Consider the following 22,860-nt stretch of genomic DNA (forward strand, 5'->3'; position numbering starts at 1 on the left):
AAACAAAATGGTGGCGCCCAGTCAAGATGATCTGATCGATAATGGATGATGATGGATGAGTATGGTTTTACGCTGCTTTTAGCAATATTCCAGCAATATCACCTTTGGGGGACACCAGAAATGGGCTTCAAACATTGTACCTAAGTCGGGAATCGAACACCGGTCTTCAGCGTGACTAGCAAATGCTTAACCACTAGCCTACCCGACCGCCCCTTTAATCGATATTGAAGATCTATATTGTAATAAAACGGTTTTACCCTGCAAAGTGCATTAAATCACTTAAGCACCTTGATTAAAAACATGAAATGATTTGCAAAACATCTGTCGATGCCCAGTTGACAATACTCATGCTTTGCACATCCTGCAGTCGACGGAAATTTGCAGGCTGAAATCCATGTTGTTTACAAACCGGATGTCTGGGCCTTTAAGCAATTTTGATTGGACTATGAATAGACTCATTAGCCAAAGTGTAACTCTGGAATACCAGCCTAGTTCAGCAAGGGTGGAAACTGGACTTTTATAGTCATTTAACGCCCTTGCCTCGGGAAGATGACTTGTGACACCCCATCAGGACTCTTGTATCATGGCAGCATGCAGGTTATGGAGTCTGGAGTGTGTGAGTTGGGTCTAACACCGCTTTGAACAGAATTCCAGTTATATCACGGTGTGTCAGATCAATGTGGGAGGAGAGCATGAAGGTCTCAGACGTTTACCACTTTGGTGAAGTACACGGGCACATGTTTGGTGGTGACTATGTAATAATGAAGACCACGTCTGGCCTGTCAGTAAAATGACGAAGGGATGACAGACTAAATACATAATCAGGATCAACAAAACATGGGAAACAAATTTGTTTTACTTTCTCATTAATGAGTACACATGTACACTTCTGTCACACAAACATCTTGGGTCGGAGGAGAGAACACTTTCTGGAGCAAAGTCCCACAAATATTCAACAATGCTGGAATAGTTCAACACAAGATTGTAATAATGCTAAAAGTTTCTTGTAGCTTAGTGATGAATTTCAGACAGAAAGAATGGACACATATTCTTCCCTCATCCCTTGACCATTATCTTAATGTCATGTGCATTACATCCTGTTGCAATAGCATACCACAGACATCCACATCACATCTTGGTTCCAGGAATATCCCAGCATTAAAATCACACCATTTCTAAAATTATGACTCTACCCCTCTGTGAGACAGTGAAAAAAAATCCTGAAAGGAACTAATTTTATCACTGTTGATCATCCAAAGCACTGACATGGACAGTTTCGAGCCAGTTCTCATACCACACAAGTATAACAAACATTGACACATTGAAGGTTCTCAGCAACATAATTTTTACTCTCTTGTCCCTTTCAACGGTAATTGTCTGAATGATTTTTCCTCAGTGCTAGGTTCAAATCCAACAACTCTTCTCTCTAGCTGAGCCGCAGGTTGGTTCCGCACCACATGCAGTTGAGCCCACTTAATGTACCAATGAGGATGCTTCTGCCAGAAGGGTTTGGTCTTAGCTTTGTAGAGTGGCACTCGTCCACGAAAGTAGAGGTTTTCAAAGTTGACCACTTCCTCCTTGACGCCCTTGGTGCTGACCTCCGAGGTGGGTGATGCGATGACGTTGGGGAAGTAGTCTCGTTCACGCCGCAGCTCCACCAGATGAAGGTTCATGCGTTCAGACAGCTCTTGGTGGCTCTCCTAGAAGGATGGGGAATAATTGTCATGAAGGAAATCAATATTACTTTCCTAAAGCCTACTTTACAGAGAATGTCTCCATCAAAGAGTAAATGACAGCAAAGGTTTCAGCGACTTGGGTATAACACCACTTTGAACAGTATTCCAGTTTTAACATGGGATCCAACTCTGCCCAGCCAATTGCAGTGTTTGACTGTGCCACTCGTGTTCCCAAGGAAGTTTTGACAACAGATTCGCGTTTGAGTCTGGACCAAACAAACCAGTGATAATATTTTAAGCAATGCCCACCTGAAATTGTACCTCATCACATAGACATAATTAGAGATTTTTTGTTGACAGCAGAATCTTTGCCAGGCAAGTTGCAATATAATGAGCCACCATGAACCAATATCTACCACTATTTTCCCAACACAGGCACCTCTGGACACATGAGAAATGACAAGTTCATCTAGGTATCTCCTAGTATCCATAAACACTAATGTTGCAAGATCCTAGGGTAAAAAGATTGTTACTAAATTAATTTCATTACACTATTAAAGTGTTTTGTTTGTTAATTATCAACGCATTCAGAATATTCCAGCTATATGACGAGGGTCTGTAAAAAATCTGGACCAGACAATCCAGTGATTGACATTATGAGCATTCAGAAAACATTTTACTTTGGCCTAAGACTTTGTAAGTGGTACCTACTTGCTTCTGAAGACCCTTGAAGAAAGCCTTGGTCATATTCTGCACATTGCCTGTGGACCCCTCTACTTTCACATAAATGTCCTCGATGCCTATAATTTCACAGATGGTTTTGAGAACTCGATGACACCGGAGACCATGGCCTGAAACAGAGTGAGTGAGTGAGTGAGTGAGTGAGGGAGGGAACGAGCTGGTAAAACACTACTTTGAATAATGTTGCTTCATGCCAGTCAGCAACATTCAAGCAATATCACAGTGGCCTGTAAATAACTTGAGTACAGACAAAACTAAGCACTGTTCACAACTTGACTCATACTGAAAGTATGGCACCAATAGGCCAAGGTTCATGACTGGGGTGGATTTGGCTCCTGACCCCGGCTCCTAGGGAGGGTTAACATGGTAAGTTACTGGGCTCGATTTAGGAACTTGATTTAACCTGAATCTGGTGCTATTGACATGAAAAGCTAGTTGCACTAGACTAAACCAAAAGGTTGCACCCTGGTCCCATAAATTTAAAAATGTTGAAACACAGATGCACAAACTAGTCTATGATACAGTTTGGTCAAAAAGGCTTGGAGAGTTCAAAGATCAATGTGTGGACATGTAAGGGTTAGTCGGACACAAACCTTAACTTTTGGACATGCACTTGAGCTTGTGGACATAAATATATGGTTGCATTTTTCAATAATATATTGCAATGTTTATTGACTAATAGTCAGTATGCCAAAATGCTAATTTTGGCAAACTAATCACTGCTGGAACATATCTGACAAAGATTTTGATTTGCATGTATATTTGTCCAGTGATAGAAACAAGGTCTCATAATATTACATTTGTATGGTCAAAGGGAGAGAAGTGTGTTGAGTTACACAGAAAGCAAAATAGGAAGGGTTATCTCCCCTTTATAATCTCACACCAACCTTTGGCTGCTTTCCTGACCATCACTGCAGTCTCCTTCTCCTTGGAGTAGAAGTTGTGGTACACTGCAAGCAGAAGACACGTGACAATAGCAGGCAGAGGGACAAAGTGAGGTACATGACATATGCTGCCCCTATAACCTCACTATAGTAACTGACCTGTCCCTTAGTGTCACAATATACATACCGGAATTCAACAATGAACTGTCAAAAATATCTGAAAAAAACTAACCATGTGAATATCTACATATGTTCCTAGTTGCTGCACCATTCTTGAAAACAAAGTTTCCCCACTCAATGAAAGACTGGGAGGGAGTTTTATGTATGACTAGCAGTGTTCGAAGTAACTGCCTGCCAGCCTGCCCGTGGCTAATAACCTTTTTTTGGGGCTGCATGAAATTTTCCTCCACCTGCCCAACTGTCTGGCAGATAATTTTACGACTACTTACAAATTAAGTTTTGTTACATCTTTCTGTATATTTTCAAGTTATTGTTTGCATTATTTCACCGAATCAAGACAAGGACTGTCTCTTCTTTTTAATAAAAATCTGAATGCAGGCAGGTAACTTTTCAATTATTTACAGACTGCCGTCATACAGATGGAATATTGCTGAGTGCGTTGTTTAACAACAACAAACAAACAAAATTTTAAGACCAATGGTTGAGGTCTGACCAAAGGCAGTCAGCTCAAATACTCCTGTACATTACAGTTGTACGTCTATTAGCATTGACAACCAGTTACAAAACCTTTCAACTTTTCTGTTTGATATTTTTATCCTTCTTCTGTCTATTTACAGATCAAAGAAATATGCAGCCTACTTGTAAGGGTTTTTTACGAGACGGTGATCAGCAAATCAGAAACTGTTAATGTTTTTACAGAAAAAACATCCTCTCTGGTTATCGGCAGTACCTGTGTGTCCCTGGAACCGGTCGACGTACTGCAGACGCTGGGATGCCATGTTCTTGGCCTGTGGGACATTCAAGGAACGCTGTGTTACACCCTCACTACTAGCAATGACAACTGTATTTCCTATGTGCTTTCTTTTGTTAAGAATAAGTGATTGTGTTGGGCTTAACCCCACACTGACAAGCATTTCAGTTGCATCAGGGCGTGTCGGCCAGATTTGGTATGAAAACCTAAATTGATGCAGGTCTTACTACTTCGCTGAAACCAATGAGACGGGATATGGTGCTGACAAACCCAGAAATTAATCATGATGGACTGGGATTTGAATTGATCACAGGTTTCTGTATGCCTATGTTATGCAGCTTTGCACAATGCACTGCGCACCCTTGACTAAAAGGAATAATGGTACAACCAAATAATAAAACTTGTCTTTCTCGTGATCTCAGTGGCACATTAATACAAAACACGACTGTCACTAGTGACGCCGTCCGACTTACTACTCATATCTATGTGCACCTCCACAAAAACGTTTCACCTATATCTGTGGATTATCAAGGCGATGATCATGATACAAACCAGATAACATCAAAGAGCATGAATTAACACACTAAAGCCTTAACGTTTCAACACAGACATATGACAATTTGACTGAAGCATGAGAAACTTATCATTGAATTGCAATCAGGAAAGTAGTCCGTCATAATCTGACCTTCATTAATCACCATGGAGTAGCCAATCACGGACCTTGGATTCATCTCGCGCATATGTTTATCAATTATCTCAAAGGGGTTTCTCACCTACAGGTGTGTAAGATATTACGGTAATACAGGACACTTCTTACAATGGCCACTCAACATTCAAGCATTGATTAACAGAAACTGAGATATGCTCCTCTAGGCTGGTTGGAAACCACGCAGGTCACTTACTTTCCTAAAGGCACCATCAAAGCTGGACGATTTCGCAAGAGCATAACCTGTAATAGAGAGAATAAACTGCATCACATAATCCTAGGGGTGTCACAATAAATCGAAATATTGATACACTGCTATTGGTAAGCACTTAAAGTCAATATATCAGTTTATCAGTTTCCGATCAATAGTATCGATTTCAGTTAGGAATATCGATAGTTTCGATTGTATTTACCATATCAATAGAATATATGCAATGCTGTTCAATTTTTTTTTATCTTTCGATCATGAGTGGTAGTAATTTACACATATTAATGTGGCAGTTTCTTTTTCTTAAATAATTAGGGTATAGAAAAAACAAATCAGTGAGAGTTTGGCTGACTTTGACATTACCTCATTGTTATAACTTTAATTTTTATTACACTGATCAATATAATTATAAAGCCTGGTGATGAGTGTGCAATGTTTCATTTTGTAGATAATACATACACTCAAGTTACCTATGCTGGTGTTAAGATGCGATTGAATGGATCAGGATTCACTTGCACAAAACAATCTTAGCCTTAGGACCATTCTAAGTCTATGTTAAAGAAAGGGAGTTACGATCATCGCAGCACTAAGATTACTTTGTACAAGTGAACCCTCGTGGCTAGGCTTGGTTTGTTTGTTGTTTAACGTCGCACTCAGCAATATTCCAGCTATATGACAGCGGTCTGTAAATAAATGAGTCTGGACCAGACAATCCAGCGATTGACATCATGAGCATCTATCCATGCAATTGGGATCGATGACATGCTTCAACCAAGTCAGCGAATATGGGTTGCTGAAGACCTATTCTACCCTGGATCTTCACGGGTGGGTTAGGCTTGGTGACTTGGAGGATTGTGTTTCATCATCCAAAGATAACATGGCATGTTGCTCATAATATCAATCCCCAGAGCTCCAGATAACCTTTTGAGCAATTGAGTTTTCACTCATAGCTTTCTATAACATTTCATCTGTTCATCACTCTATTGAGTTTTTCCCAAAATGAGTGAACATTTTCATTTTCTGATTTACAAAAAATGAAATAATGTTTTAGATGTAAATAACGGTTCTAAATATATAGGATCGAGTCAGAAAGTAAAGTAGTTGTAATTGTGCTTCGGAAATTAGCTCCTTTGTATGCATACTGAAAAAGCTTCATTTGGGTATTTACGTGTGCTGTTTTTTTATACATTTGAGTTTCTCATTTAATGCATGCATTTCTGTACCCATGTTAATTGAAAGTAATTGAATTTTGAATATTTTGCTGGGGTATTTTATGCAAATACACTGCTTATCTGTTACCTCTCAATCCCAGTTATATCAGCGCTAGGACTCAATCATCTGCAGTCCACCATATGAGTGTGTGAGTGAGTATGGTTTTACTCCGCTTTTAGCAATATCATGGCAGGGGACACCAGAAATGGGGTTCACACATTGCAGCCTTGTGGGAAATCAAACTCGGGTCTTCGGTGCGACGAGAGAATGCTTTAACCACTAGGCTACCCCACCGCCCCTACCACCAGTCATTAAGTGAGTCAGGCTCAACATCACATTGACCAGTACTGTAAAGACATGTCAGGATAATGTTGCAGGAAGGTCTACAGTGACACAGGATATTGAAGTCATCACTTTGTGAACCCATTAGCATGGCTATAGTACTGACAGACCAATCATCTGGGATTTGAACATATAATTTTGAGATCCTGGAACATGTAAGGGAAGAAACCCTGCATAGTGAACATAGTGAACTGTAGTGCCCTAGACTGATGGGGCCACTCGATGCATCTCGCACCTCTGAGCTATAAGAGCGTTATCTGTATTGCATAGCATCATCATCATCAAGACAGCTGCACCAACCATCCTCAAGCTGGAAAGAAAGTGACTGACCTACCTGCAAGGCCATTCTTGTTGCCTGTCACTACAAATGCACTAGACCGGAACTTCTTGCCCAGATTTCCGGTCATGTTGGCAACCAACTTAAACTGCAAACACACACACTATCCCTATTAATATGCTCAGACAGTTGCTTAAAATGAACAAACATTTACTGATAATAGCAGATTTTTTTATTATTACACTGAAAATTCAATGAAGATTGTTTAATGAAAACATTTGTTTGTCTGCCTGTATCTTGACAAGACATGAAGATAATGACAGAGTAAACTGACATACTGTACCTCAAGTATCTTTGCGTCGAAACCTTCAAACTCATCTGCAAGAGATTGACAAAGAATAAATGTAAATATGATCTGTTAACTACAGCCTTATTTTGACTTGCATGCTGCTGTGGTGCAGTGTTTGAAATAAAATATATTGCCAGGGTCCCACAGAATTAAAAAAAATACAGGCCCTGTCCAAACTCTTCAGGCCTTCCTTTATAAAAGTGCAGATTACTGTGACAAATCAATTGACACTTAACTTGACTGGCATAAGGCCCCATACAAATACAGGCCCAACACGAGATTTACCTGACATGGGCCTTCGGGCAGGCGCTTATCATGCATATGTCAAACGCTGCTGTGGGGTTGTATGGGCGAAATAAAACATGAGCCTATTCAGGCCACAACACAAGCTTATCTTTCAGCCTGCTCCAAATTTGGCATATAACAAAGATATCTACTGGGAGAAATAACTTAATTTTGCACAGGGAGGAGGGGCATGAAGGGTGGGGAGGTATGAAGAGCGGGGTGGTATGAAGGGGAGAGTGGTATCAGGGTTTGGTGGTATGAAGGAGAGGGTGGTATTAGAGTGGGGTGGCATGAAGGGGAGGTGGTATGAAGAGTGGAGCGTTACGAAGGGCGGGGTGGTACAAAGGGTTGGGTGGTATGAAGGGGAGGGTGGTATGAAGAGTGGAGTGTTACAAAGGGCGGGGTGGTACAATGGGTTGGGTGGTATGAAGGGTTTGGTGGTATGAAGGAGAGGGTGGTATTAGAGTGGGGTGGCATGAAGGGGAGGTGGTATGAAGAGTGGGGCGTTACGAAGGGCGGGGTGGTACAAAGGGTTGGGTGGTATGAAGGGGAGGGTGGTATGAAGGTTGGGGTGGTATGAAGGTGGGGTGGTATAAAGGGTTTGGTGGTATGAAGGTTGGGGTGGTATGAAGGTTGGGTGGTATGAAGGGGAGAGTGGTATCAGGGTTTGGTGGTATGAAGGGTAGGGTGCTATGAAGGGTGGGGTGGTATGAAGGGGAGGGTGGTATGAAGGGTGGAGTGGTAAGAAGGGTAGGGTGCTATGAAGGGCGGGGTGGTATGAAGGGGAGGGTGGTATGAAGGGTGGAGTGGTAAGAAGGGTTTGGTGGTATGAAGGGTAGGGTGCTATGAAGGGCGGGGTGGTATGAAGGGGAGGGTGGTATGAAGGGTTTGGTGGTATGAAGGGCGGGGTGGTATGAAGGGGAGGGTGGTATGAAGGGGAGGGTGCTATGAAGGGCGGGGTGGTATGAAGGGGAGGGTGGTATGAAGGGTGGAGTGGTAAGAAGGGTTTGGTGGTATGAAGGGTAGGGTGCTATGAAGGGCGGGGTGGTATGAAGGGTAGGGTGCTATGAAGGGCGGGGTGGTATGAAGGGGAGGGTGGTATGAAGGGTGGAGTGTTATGAAGGGGAGGGTGTTATGAAGGGTGGAGTGTTATGAAGGGCGACGAGGTGGAATGAATGGTGGTCTGGTATGAACAAAAATCAAATGGTTCAAAGACGTTCTCACACCATAGGGATAAGAAAGAGAATAATAAGGCAGGTGATGGGTTGTGTTCAGTGTTATGTTTTTTTTAATCTGGGAACTTTGTTCTGGGACCTTTAAACACCAAGATCGAAAGAAAAAGAAATGCATAGTGTGAGATAGTTGTTTCAAAAAAATGAATTGGAAGAACAGTTCTTATAATCTTGGACTGCCGAAAACATAGCTTCATTATATGCAACAACATTATCAGCATTGCTGTATAACAGTATGTTTACATCAACAGGTATGTTATGAACAATTTTTCTAAGGCTGTTAAACATAATTACACATGAGTAATGTACATGCCATGAAATAAGAATATGCATTTTCATATGCATTTGAAGATGTACAGTTCAGGGGTTCTTTAATGCCAATTCTATACATAAATTATGATTCAGTTGACTTGACATCTATCTCAGTTTTGTATGTGAGATATCATATTTCCTTATGCCACATGCAAAGTCTGAAGGTGATGTGGGGTGGTGCAATTGTAAAGAATTTTTAAAACATGAACTTGTAGTCTCAGGTAAAACAGTGGAGTTCCACAATCCTATAGTCGATGAGTATGTCTTTATCTTGTGAGAAGAACACTGCTAGTTTAGTAAACTTTAATCAGCATTGTCAACAGAGGCCTTAAAAACATAATCTAAGTTGAACTTACAGTCTCCAACTGGGTCAGGAGCTCCAACACTTTGCCCAGGAAACTTGGCTCCAGTAAAGCCCCGTTTCAGAGCCGGTGTTTTGATAGATTTGCGCTTGGTCCCTTTATCCCGAGCTTCCTGGATCCTCTTCATGCGCTGTGTGTTAGCGGACAGCTGCTGAACACGGAGAAGGTGACTGCCCTGAATCACCTGAGTGTTGAGCCCAGGCCACACCATGGCTGTGCTTCCTGTAACAAATGTGTAACTCTCACAAACTACAAGAGGAAAGGAAACAACAGCTGACCTTTTAGTTAACAGCCAGCTGCAAATCAGATTTTACATGTTTCTTTGTTGCTATATTTGTTTGTTGTTTTACGCTGCACTCAATATTCCAGCTACATGACGACGGTCTGTAAATAATTGAGTCTGGGCCTGACAATCCAGTGATTGACATCATGCGCATCAATCTTCGCAATAGGGATACAATGACATGCATCCACGTGATATGTGACGTGAGCACCTTTTTAGTTTGAGCAACATTTAGAAGGCAGCACCTGTTTCTGACCCTGTATCAACTCACAAAAGTGGTTGCACTTCGCTCCCACACCAAAACACGAGGAGGAGCAGTGAAATGGGGTTAAACAGAGCATTCAAAATTATTGCACATATATATATACCCACCCCCACACTACAATCATCTACATCGTTTCGATCACAAGCACTACCTAGTGTTGCACTTACCTTCTCCAATCACCTGGCCCCTGTTAAGGTTTATCCGCCGCCGGCCGCCTGTCCGCAGCTTGCCACGCCCTCGTTTCTTGCCAGCATTACTGACTCCTTGCACCCCCTGCCATAATTCATCCGCAGTCACTGAGAACATACAGTACACCAGTACAAAATATGACAGACGTGACAATAGCCAAGGAAACACAATGACAACCCGGTAATTACCATAGTAAGGCTTCCACTAATAACCCCCCCAAAAGATTTCAAAGTCATAACCTTGGCTAGTATAAACAATTATTAATGTAGGTTTTGGGTTAGGGTTCCTGTAACCCTCGAAACTTTTCAAAATCATTACCCCAGGCGAGAAGTATTAAAAATTCTTTATGTACATTTCGGTTAGCATGATTATTGTTAGGGTTAGGTTACATTAACCGAGGCAAAATTTAAAGCAGGTGTTACTGGTGGAAATCTTACCATACCACATTATACCGGTTTCAAAATTGATATATGAAACTTTGAAAGTAATCATGGTAATACTGCATGGTCTGTCATTTCATTGCATGCTGTGGTTGTCACAGGTATAGTCAGTATGCATAGACCCAGAGCTCCAGACAAGCTGTATCTAAGAAATCAACGACTTGTGATCGTTGTTTAAGGTTGATAGTAAAAAGTACACGCCTCTAAACATATTTACCCGTATTTAAATATTGATTACTCCTGAATAGAATCCGATCACGGCAATGTCGGACAAGTCCATTTTGTGAACAGGGTTTGGTCTTTCCTGCATATTCTTACAATTTTCACGTCAATTATCCGTACATCTTCTCCCAAAAGCGATTATCATAACTCTCTCAATTTTGGAAGCGGTCGTTAGGTCATTGCATTTATCTATGTTGCTAAACTACATCTACTCATTAGACACTTTCCGCTAAAAAATAACATCAAATTTACGTCATTACGTTGCGAGTGCATGCTTGAATCACCAGAAATGACGTCATGGTAGAATAATGTTTCATCATGAAATAAACCATGCTTCGTTCTTCATTGTTCTTTGCAATTTATCATGCAGCAGTCTTACATATTTGCGTAACATACGCAAAATAAATCTCCATAACTAGATTCATTTGGAATTGCTTGTTTACAAACATTCTTATGAGGAGAAATGAGGTTAAACGCTGCGTCAAAGATTATTGCACTCATATAACAATGTGCATGCGTGTGTGTGGTGGTTGTACTAGCCCGGACTAATGCCGATTTTATATATAGTGCTAGCCTGTGCCACAGTTTAACATGACTATCCCACTCATGCACAGTATACTGATGCTGAGCCGATCATTCCTTGTTTAAGCCCCTTAATTCCAAGCGCCAGGCAGGGTTACAACAAGTTCCATCTTTTAACGTCTTTGGTATGACACGCCTAGGGATTAAACCACCAGACCACTGAGGCGGTCACAAACATTTTTGAAATTTAAAAAGAATCAAATAATAAAATAATAATAGCATAACAGCACTGAGCATAGTTATCCAATGAAGCATTTTCAGCTTGATGCCTGTACGTCTTTGCAACTTCTTTTTTACTGATTGAATGCAAATGTCATTTAACTTTCATGAACTCTACAGCAGTGAATAATGCAAAAAAGTGCTAACTCTGGCACATTATGACTTAAGACATGTATCACTGTTATGAGCTTTGGCGATGTGTGACACAATAGGGGCATCACGTGGATATCTGCAAATTAGAAGTAATCTGAAACAGAGTTTTAAGCAGAATTATGTTGCAGGCTAAACAGATAACATAACTCACATCGGTTGAAGAATCCTGCGTTTCTGTACAATAAAAGCTGGGGACGACAGCAGCTGCGCTGACACAAAATCGCAGCTGTCTCTGTGACAACAGGTAGTCTGGCACACCGCAACATGGCTGTCAAATCAAAATGATAAAGAACAAACTAAAATATAATCAAGCTGAACAGTCATAAGGAGACCAAATTTAAGGGACCGGTCATTCCTTACAGGTAGGTGGTGGGGTTATGTGAAATTCAATGTTGATAGCTTTAGGTGGTTTGCTTCTGTCATCAAGGACATATCCTCCTCACAAAGAAGTGGACTGAGGTCAACAGATAGTGATGGTGTATTTGATTCAAAAGAGGCTACAGGTAATCATCAACATGATTAAAGGATGAATTTACCTTGATGAATGAAAATAAACATGATCATAATCAACGGATAATCGAGGTGATGTGCTGTGGATACTGGTGCTTCTGCCCTAGGCTAATCTGATTAGCCAGTGAAACTCAAAACTTGATCACATTGGACTAACTAGTGAGAGGTGAGATAACCCATACCATTATTCACAAACCCTAAGTGAGTGAGTTTGGTTTTACGCCGCTTTAGCAATATTCCAGCAATATCACTGCAGGGGGACACCAGAAATGGGCTTCACTCATTGTACCCATGTTGGGAATCGAACCCGGGTCTTCGGCATGACGGGTGAACGCTTTAACTACTAGGGGCCCGACCGCCACACACAAACCCTAAGAATGTAAAGATGTGTTTGATTGACAAGGGTGGCCAGCCCTAAACCATTGTGAGTGGGTATGGTTTTACACCGCTTTTAGCAATATTCCAGCAATATCGCGGCAGGTATAGTGTAGGAAGTTAAATTGGAAAGAGGTAGGCTGCCCAGATAGTACCTTACCCTAATATGGTTGTAATGGGGTGTTTTATCGGCAAATGGATCGGATCCAAGAGCTAAGGATACAGTTGGAGCACGGGCCCCTGATTGGCCCCGAAGTAGGATACTGATATTACTGAAACACCGGAACCATATATAAATAGGTTTCAGGTATCCTGCTTCAGGGGTCTGTGAGTTGGGGGGTACCCTACCCAAATCGAAACACAACTGAGGATCGACGAGGCACTCGAGATCAATAAAGCAAGAGACACGGTCGGAGGCCGGGAAAATTAACTGCGCACTAATTTTACCCCCAAAGTTGTCAAAATTAATTTTGCATTCTGCACCAAGGTCACATGTCGACTATCGAAAACAGGTGACTGTAGTGTTTTAAGTGATACGCTGACTGTATTATTAAAGACAGGGCCATCAGGCGATCATGCATCCAGATATAACCTGGTATGGTTGGAAAATTGGTAACAACTAAGACAATACCTCTTGTGTGAGAAGAACAAGCACTTGCAAGTCTCCATACCCCAAGACATGAAGTGCCGGCCATTCTGTCCCTCCACCAACATTCATATGAAACGGCTTTTATGATTGGATTACCAACGACCAGCTCCGGAGCTCCACACAGTGTCCGAAATGCATCGGATGTGCAAAACTTGTAGCACGCGCTGGGATAGAGTTATATTTTGGTAATTTTTCAGTTCACTTTCCTTGTGATGAATCATGTTTATTCTCGTAAATCACGGCAGTGATACAGAGATGTAATTGGATACAGGAATTAGATACAAGAGGAGAAAACATGTCAGTGGAACATTTCCATACATGATCTTATATAACTTGCCAGTTTTAATAGAATTGGCTTATAAGTAATGGACATCAAATGAGAGAATTTTACGGCAGAAGGATACATACAGTAGTATTGAGGCAAAAACTTGTTTCTAATTTCTGAGAGTTTTTAGACATTCTAATAAAAAGTGCATTTCATCACATATCAATTTTTTACACAATGTACATTTTCTTTCCTCTCTCACAATATTATGCCATCTTCCTGTTTCAATGGGTAATCTATGATTTGCTGTTCTAAAACGAGCAAGAGAGATGCGTAAGGTGATTGGTAGTTCTAGTAAATAAGGTTCTAGAGATGGTAACTCTTTAAACATGTTATAATAGTAACCTTTAGAAGAATTTTCCTTTGATTCTCGCCATCTTTGCAGAAAATTATCAACGAGAACATATTTCACATTTTGTTTCAACCATGCGGCACTAATAAAGGTTTGAGACAACCAAATGTAATTAAAGCCTATATTTTGAAGAATGCATTTTACTTCTTTTAATAGTGGGAAATGGTAATCTGGATTTGTAATGGACATTTGAAACATAAGTTTATATACTATACTAGAAAGGCTAGTTTGTGATGATGTTAGCTTGCACCAATATGAAATCATTCTTATCTTGATGAAAATGCTGAGAGGATACCTCCCTAGTTCACCATATACCGTGTAATCGGGTGTTGACTGTTTTAACTTGAGAATATATTTACAAAATTTAAGATGTACACGTTCAATGACAACAGCATTTTCAAAACCCCACACCTCAGATCCATATAACAATACTGGCTGAACAAGTTGATCAAATAATTTCAATTGACAGTCAATAGGAATTTCTAATATTCTAATTTTACGAAGTACAGCGTACATTGCTCCAGAGGCCTGATCTGTCAGTCTTTTTAATGCCTTACAAAATCTACCAGTGTTTGTAAATAAAATACCAAGGTAAACATATTCTTTAGCCTTTATCCATTAGCGCGTCGTCATTCATGGATTTAGGTCAGAAAAATAGTTGGAGCGCCACATGGTGAGTGAGTTTGTTTTTACGCCGCTTGTAGCAATATTTCAGCTATATCACGACAGGGGACACCTGAAATGTCAGTGAGTGAGTATGGTTTTACGAGACTTTTAGCAATATTTCAGCTATATCACGACAGGGGACACCTGAAATGTCACCTAAATTAGTATCGGCGGTGGTATTGTTGTTGTTATTGTTATCATATGTATTCAATACTTAAACTGCACAATAGGATATCGAGAACAACTTCTAATTAATTTAGTGCACGACAAACTGATTGATTATTCTCGAAAATCCATATAGGTTTGTGCGTTTGGGAGTTTATTTTGTGAGGCGTAATCTAATAATAAATGTCAACAAGATTATATCTTTCAGATCAATAAATGCATACATTTACTGAATAATTAAATGTAATTGAGATGACAAGTACTTGGAATCAGTCAGTTAATGAAAAAGAGAATATACAGTTCGGAATTCGATGTCTGTCTGATGAGGTCAGACAATTCGTATTTTCAACAACTTATTTCTGACTGTTTACTGTTTTTCTTTTGACAAATATAAATACCGTATTCGACGTAAAAAGCGCCCTGGGGGCTCTCAAAATTAGAAATAGGGGGCTCTTATTAGGATATAATTTTGGTGAGATTAAAAACGAGGTTGAAAGATTGTAAATTTTGTGGTTTATGCTGAGAGCCTGAAATGATATAAAAGAAGAATGTGTGTGTATTATACACGATAGATATATTTTCGAGAATTGAACTGCCCATAATTAAGGGTGCATATAACAAACGAGTGCGTATTTTACACGAATAAATAAGTACTAGTCTTGTTTACATTGATCAATCGGTAAGGGTGCTAACTGGGATTGTGCACTAGCCAATATATACTAGCCACATAAAGAAACTGTGCACGGAGAAAATATAGATATAAGGGCACACCGTCCACATATGAAATATAGGTTTGAACACAGCAATTATTGGAGACATTCAAACGCTCATGCACGTGCCATGCGGTATGACGTCATTGATGGGGGCCTATGGACGTGCAATGTGTTACTGCACGTGCATCCTGTGCAGCTGTACACAGCATGTGCAACTCAAAATTCGCTGTCACTTTAGAAAGCATGATTTGTGGTCATTCAAAAATTCAAAACTTTTCAGGCGCAGACACAAGCATATCACAAGCAAATCATGCCAAGATTGACAGCTGCACAGGGTCATGAAGCCATTGGAATGATCCGAGCGGGAATGAGGCAACAACAGGTGGCAACACATTTCCAATGCCATCGTAACACGATATCGGCATTGGTGAGGCGTTATCAGAACACAAATGTGTTGCCGACCACCCACGTTCAGGACGTCCCCGAGTAACGACGCCAAGACAGGACAGATGGATTCGAGTTACACATCTCCGACACAGGTTCAAAACGGCAGTAACGACGTCCCAGACAATTCCTGGACAGCGCCGTATCCATCCCAACACTGTCAGGAATCGTTTACGTCAGTACGGGATTCGACCACGACGCCCTGCCATACGTCCCATCCTGACACACCGTCATCGCGCCAACCGTCTAAGATGGTGTCGAAATCATGTTCGCCAACCTCGAATATGGTGGAGAAATGTTGTCTTTACAGATGAATCGAGGTTCAACATTTCCCACAGTGACGGGCGCAAACGTGTCTACCGGCGTTTGGGAGAACGTTATGCACGCAACTGTATTGTGGAGAGGAATCGTTTTGGAGGTGGCTCTGTGATGATTTCGGGTGGGATAACAGCACGGCACCGAACCCCTTTGGTGGTTGTTCAGGGCAATCTCACCAGTGTTGGCTACAGAGATCAGATTCTGAGGCCTGCGGTCATTCCTTTCCTGCAACGTCATGGCCCGGGATTGACATTTCAACAGGACAACGCTCGTCCTCACACGGCTAGGGTCGCAATGGATTTCCTTCACCATAACAATGTCATGTTACTGCCATGGCCTGCAAATTCTCCAGATCTCTCCCCAATAGATCAGGTGTGGGATGAAATGGAGCGCCGTCTGCGTCGTCTTCCACATCCTCCAGATAACGTCCGTGACTTGGCACAGGATTTGAGGAGGATATGGCAGGACATTCCCCAGGCCTTCCATGCCCATTTGGTGGACTCCATGCGTCGCCGATGCACTGCTGTGATTCACGCACAGGGTGGTCATACACGTTATTGACTTTGTGACTTTGTCGTTTTACCCCCTACTCCACTTTGATCTTCTGACGTCATCGTAACAGAGTAAAAGTTCAAACACGCACAGAGTACATCCTCATGGTATTTACTACTTGTCTGCGCCCGTAACTTTGTTTTTAAATTACAACTATTTATTTCGAAGGCATTGACATTATTGATACTTGGGATAATTATATTGAACAAATGCGACCATTTTGAAGAACTGCGAAATGTCCTGCTATATTTCTTTTATTTGTGGGAGTTTTATGTCTCTATCTTTATTTTCACATACAATTAAACTTATTTTTATTTTATCTGGCTTATTCAGCCAAATGAACTTCAAGGATCATTTATGAAACTGATCTATAAAACAGTGATTGGGTTTGGGTAGAATCAAAGATTTTAATACTGTATTTCTTCCCAGGGGTGTTAGATTTCTGATTGACCATATTGTCATTAATCTTCCAGACTCTTTAAACTTAGTTTTATAGTTGGTATCAATCACATCTTGAAGGCCTGTGTGGAATTGCACACCTAGCAGTTTAAATGGTTCTTGACTCCTATCTTTTGGTTTGGTTTGTTGTTTAACGCCGCAGTCAGCAATATTCCAGCTATATGACGGCGGTCTGTATAAAATCGAGTCTGGACCAGACAATCCAGTGATTAATATCATGAGCATCGATCCACGCAATTGGAATCGATGACATGCATCAACCAAGTCAGCGAGCCTGACCACCCGATCCCGTTAGTCGCCGTTTACGACAAGCATAGTCGCCTTTTACGGCAAGCATGGGTTGCTGAAGACCTATTCTACCCCTCTTTTGACAAGCATAGTCGCCTTTTACGGCAAGCATGGGTTGCTGAAGACCTATTCTACCCCTCTTTTGACAAGCATAGTCGCCTTTTACGGCAAGCATGGGTTGCTGAAGACCTATTGTAACCCGGAATGACTCCTATCTAACTTCCATTGTTGACAGTTTAATTTTGTATCTTTTTTATCCTATCCTTATTATTATTCCAGAATGAAGTGTTGGAATGTATTCACCTAACAACATATCTAAGTTTATTGCACTAGTTTCATGCTTAGTATACAGCATTTATAGTATCTTTCTTCTAGCAAGTCATCCTGTTTATCAATTACCCTTCCCCAAGAATCTTCTATACGGCTTATCGATTTGTTAAGGTATTTTCTGGACTCTAGTCCTAGAAAGTATTTCTCTCCCATTTCAGTCCATCTGGCTTTGGAACGTACTAGTAAACCTTGAGCTTTTTTTATAAACTTAATCCAGCTCTACATTTATAATATCAATTTCCATTAAAATTTCTTTTTTGGTTTCTTCTCGGTCTGCTTCATCTAACTTGATGGTTAATTTATTGAGGGTATTTTGTATATCTTTTCCTTTGTTTCACGTTCTTTCTGTATGTGTGATAAGTATAGCACCTTTTAAGAGATTTACATATTCAAAATCTTTTAAAAGGCCACTGTTAAATTTCCAAAAGCCTTTACCACGCTGTAAGTCAGAGAGTTTAAAAGTATTGATATTGGAGAATGATCCGATTTAAAGCTTGATTCAATTTCTGCTCTAACAATAGAAGGGATCATGTGTGATACAAGGAAATAATCAAGACGTGCTTGTTTAAGGGTGTTTGGTTGTCGTCAAGTGTATCGTTTCTTTCTCGCCAAGGGTCAATGAGGTCAAGATTCTCTTTCATCTTTAGGTTTCGTTCTCTTGATTTAGGATTGTTAACACTTTTTGTAATTATATGTATCAAAAGTATAGTTTGAATGAAAAGTTGATATAAAGATTTCAAATCCTTTTTTTCGTCCAGTGCGACGTTTCGGTACAAATGCGTATACCTTTATCAAGCAAGCCATAACCGCATATACACTTAGAATGTTATAACACGTACAAAACATGGTTAGAAATGTGTTTAAATCCTGAACTCATTTGGTGTGTGGAAACACATGACAGTGGCTATCGTCTCACAGCCTTAACACCACAAAAACACAACATGATAATAACTGATAATCTATATATGTTTGGAATTTATGTGGGGGACACGGTTCTTTCCCACGTTCAGCTGTTGAACATGATCCTAAACATGTTTAGACCCTTAACGCGTCAAAATTATGGAACAGGGAACGCTCCTAGGTTTGTGTTTAGGATATAAACACATTGTTTCAGTGTACACAAGGCGAGTAGGCCAGAAATTTAAAAGCATTCTACATGGACACTGTCTACGCCAGCAAAAACACCTACAAGACAATCTCCCTGGTCGCACGACTGGTATCGCACCTTTCTGTTAACCCGCCAGCATGTCATCAGCTTAATGCATGCAGTATACCACATAGGAACAAACCACGCAGCGCACACAATCAGCTTCACCACCCCAACCCCTCAGGTCGAGAATACCCCATGTGAAACTATCTGACAGATCAAACGACGTAAAGACACGCACTATGTGTACGTTATAAAGGGTTGCATTAAGCAGACTATAGTTCACAGTATTCCACCCCTGGCATGTTTGGCGTCACTGTTGGATTTTGCCATTTGACAGGTACAACGATTTCTCTTGACTTTTAAATGTTTGCATTATTAACATTTTCTATCACTATTTGAACGAGCAGTATGTGATCGAAATGAAATCCGAGCGATTGAGATCAACCGAATGGGTGACACGTTTATCAGCTGTTGTATCAGCGCTGAATAATGAAGTAACGAGATTAATAGGGAAGAAACCATCTGATGCGATTAAAATGAAATCCGTGACTTCCGAATCTTCAGCACCGAGGAGAGGCAAAGAACAAAAACTTCCGGATAGAGTAAGGGTAAGATATTTATACCAGCCCGGTGAACTCGAAGGAGGCCTACGTCGCACAACCGATCTGATTTGGTCTCTTAAGACATACAACATAAGTCGATTGGTTATGAAAGAAGGAGAGTCTATTCTTTATTATCTTAAAGATGGACCGGGCAGGGCATTTGTACGAGAAGAGTTGTTCATAGTTCCCAACGGTACGGTATTACCGCCCTAAGTAACCATACGCATAGGTAGTTACACCATCATTATCAATCCAACTCTTTGTATCTAAGGGGGATAATGATGTCTTGTTCATTCTTAATCCATATATCCTATGATTGTAACTTCTTAAAGAGTTCATTTCGTGTTTGAACGTTCTACCGTTGAATAATGGTTCTTTATACTGTTCGTGTTTGATATGCTTTTTTACCACATACTTTTTAACACCCTTGGCTTTTCTTATCTCTCCATTATCGGACTTCCTTATAGAATACATCTTAGGTCTTAATCCGACATACTCCGCTAAAGGGGTCCCAGCACATTCATCCTTCATCTTACCTAACACCTTTTTATTTACTGCGCTGTGCAGTGGATTATCTGTTGTGTAATCGTGCGTGTCGTACATATCTATTTTTTCTGCCATATCTTTATACACATCCTCGGTTTGTATTTCCATCAACAAAGAATCTGTGTCGGTATATAACACCTCGCATCTATCGCCGTATTGCTTCTTAAGTTCGTTGTAATAAAAGTTATACATTAAATGTTTTGACAAGTCAAGAATACTCATACCGACGTACACCGGTCTGTTGAATTTTATATTACTTTTCTGCATATGCAACGCGGCTAAGTCGTTATCGAATATCTTGCTTCTGTTAAAAGCCGGACATTAAATCTGACTAATTTAACATCAACACGCTTCCTTAGATTCTCCATAGATTTACCAAATACTGAGTTATTCATGAGCTTATAAAGATTCTTTTCGAAATCGCTGGTAGCTATCTTTCTTAAATCTGTGTTCAACCTTATATAGGGCTCCATCCAAGGACTTTGATCAAACTTTGGAACTCTGTGTATTTTCTTAAGTTTCATACCTAACGATAGATATAACTGGAGATTTCTGTAGTGAACTATATATTTTGTCTTATCCATCAAATTTGGTACGAGTTTTTCTACGTTAGCTAACCTAGTATTACCCATCAAGGAGTGTTGATATTCCGATATCCAATCTTTATTAACCATTAATCTTTCGGGAGCTAGCGGATAACTGTTATGGTCTTTATGTAAGGAATTTGGATATTCCAAGTCAACTTCTAGTATGTACCCTTTATTCACATTGATATCATTCACTTTGATATCATCGACCCACTCAAAACCACCCGTGGGTAAAGGTTGACTCATAGCCCATCCGTACAAATTGTTAAAGTCGAGATATAATATGTGCGTGTCGGGTTTACTCGGATCATATCCTTCCACTAATTTATTATTAGCCTTAGAATACCTTTTCGCTACCATCGATATACCCCCTCTTAATCCTTTCTCAATAAACAAGTGCATATCGTAATCTGTGAGTAGTTTTAGTTCTACGCCGGTCTTCTTCAACAATGCATCACTCGATAGTCCGGGACTGGAATAGTACCATGCCGGGTCCAAGCCGTATTGTTTTAAACATGTCTTTCTAAATATCTCGAATATATTGGCGAGTAACAGTACATCGGTTTTTAAGTACACATCGTGATAATCGCCTAACATCTTACAACCTAATTTGTCCCACACCGTCAGAGCGTGTTCATAATCGGCATCTGTTATTTTAGATTCTGTTAAGTTACTATAGAATGATTCAAGGGGTGGTAATTTAGTTTCGTCGAATCTAGACCAATCATCCATATATTCGTAAGGATATACACCTTTTCTCAGCAACAAATGATGAGTTATCTTATCGGTATATTGATTTGTTATCGCAAAGTCATCGGGATTGTTCGCATTAGCTAAATTGTCCAGGGAAGATAACAGAAACTGTACGGAGTCTATGAATCTAAGCCCATTACTTTGCTTTATTCTAGCTTTCCCATCCTTGTCCCTATAATGTATAGTTTTAGTCAACGAGAACGATATGTATTTTTCCATATTGTTAGGAATGCACGTTAAACCGCCGTCGGTCTTTGAGATAGCTTGCATGATGAGATGTGAATCGTATCCCCTAAGGTTATGAAACACAACGGGGATGGGTATTGTTTGAGAATTCATTTTTAGTTTCAAGTTACACTCGTTATGCACGGCCCCCCGATAATTACCCGTGACGTGGCAATGATCTCTTACGGAATCCCCATTCAGGGGTTTATTACAAACATGACAACTCGTTGACTTCATATGGGCCCTCCCATCATCCCTCGTCATACACATGGGTTTCTTACGCGATAAATTTTCCCTTATTATTCTCCCTTCGTTTTGTAGATATTCTAGGAACTTTCCCGCTGCATCGGGACCTCTGTAAATCATGGGCGGGTTTGTTTTCCCATCATACCTTACAACTATATATCCAAACCCACAAGGAATATGTTCTTGAGTTTTGTACGTATTATTTTCTTGATTATTTTCTATGGGTTTGATAAGCGCTTCGAAGTCGGCGTAAATTACGTACGGTACTGGCATTTGATTACAATAATGTTCAAATTTTAATATATTTTTTCCCTCTTTAGGCATATCGATCCTGATAGCGGTCTGCCCGACACCTCTACAGTCTTCTTTATGCGCTTCTAATAGATCTTGTCTGTTGTACCCATGTAGGCATCTTTCGCAGAAATATTTCTTTCTAGCATGTTTTGTTTGATCGTATTATCATGGAACTGTTCTGTGAGAACAATACCTCCCAAATGGCGTGCTGGTTTTCTTGGGGAATTAGTCAGCAAAGAGCCAGAGTCACAGGGGATTAATCACAATTTTATTTACAAGAACAATTAACAATTTACAATATACTTAGAAAATAACTGAGGGTGCCACAGAGAGTCGGTACAACACTCTGGGCTGTGGGAGAGGTCTGCTTGGTAAGAGAGTCAAACCCCTTCTCTGCCCTAACATGTGACTGACTGACTGATATAGAAGATTTAACGTGCG

At 40.5% G+C, this 22,860-nt stretch overlaps 1 protein-coding gene and 1 pseudogene across 1 annotated transcript; both read right to left on the bottom strand.

Moving 5' to 3' along the window:
• Window positions 1-873: 873 nt before the first annotated feature.
• LOC139442585 (small ribosomal subunit protein uS5m-like) lies at window positions 874-13,455 on the bottom strand. The gene is made up of 11 exons (XM_071223424.1): window positions 13,387-13,455; window positions 12,022-12,138; window positions 10,233-10,361; window positions 9,512-9,739; window positions 7,321-7,355; window positions 7,035-7,125; window positions 5,135-5,181; window positions 4,212-4,269; window positions 3,305-3,367; window positions 2,388-2,527; window positions 874-1,700 (listed from the first exon to the last, which is right to left on the bottom strand). Exons 1-11 carry the CDS (start codon window positions 13,448-13,450, stop codon window positions 1,347-1,349), a joined length of 1,326 nt encoding a protein of 441 aa, XP_071079525.1. The 5' UTR covers window positions 13,451-13,455; the 3' UTR covers window positions 874-1,346.
• A 247-nt stretch (window positions 13,456-13,702) lies between these two features.
• LOC139444413 (uncharacterized) lies at window positions 13,703-16,362 on the bottom strand (annotated as a pseudogene).
• Between the last annotated feature and the right edge of the window lie 6,498 nt (window positions 16,363-22,860).

The sequence above is a fragment of the Haliotis cracherodii genome, unplaced genomic scaffold (assembly GCF_022045235.1).
Source record: "Haliotis cracherodii isolate W230 unplaced genomic scaffold, xgHalCrac1.p SCAF_5, whole genome shotgun sequence".
In the NCBI taxonomy this organism is placed as follows: Eukaryota; Metazoa; Mollusca; class Gastropoda; order Lepetellida; family Haliotidae; genus Haliotis; species Haliotis cracherodii.

Bases quoted from the DNA above. Each gene is read 5' to 3' on its own strand.
- LOC139442585 (XM_071223424.1), bottom strand. From the start codon at position 13,450: ATGGCCGGCACTTCATGTCTTGGGGTATGGAGACTTGCAAGTGCTTGT. The intron at 5,182-7,034 runs GTAGGTCAGTCA...TCTCTATTACAG, and splicing joins CAACAAGAATGGCCTTGCAG to GTTATGCTCTTGCGAAATCG. The intron at 1,701-2,387 runs GTAGGTACCACT...CCATCCTTCTAG, and splicing joins TCAAGGGTCTTCAGAAGCAA to GAGAGCCACCAAGAGCTGTC.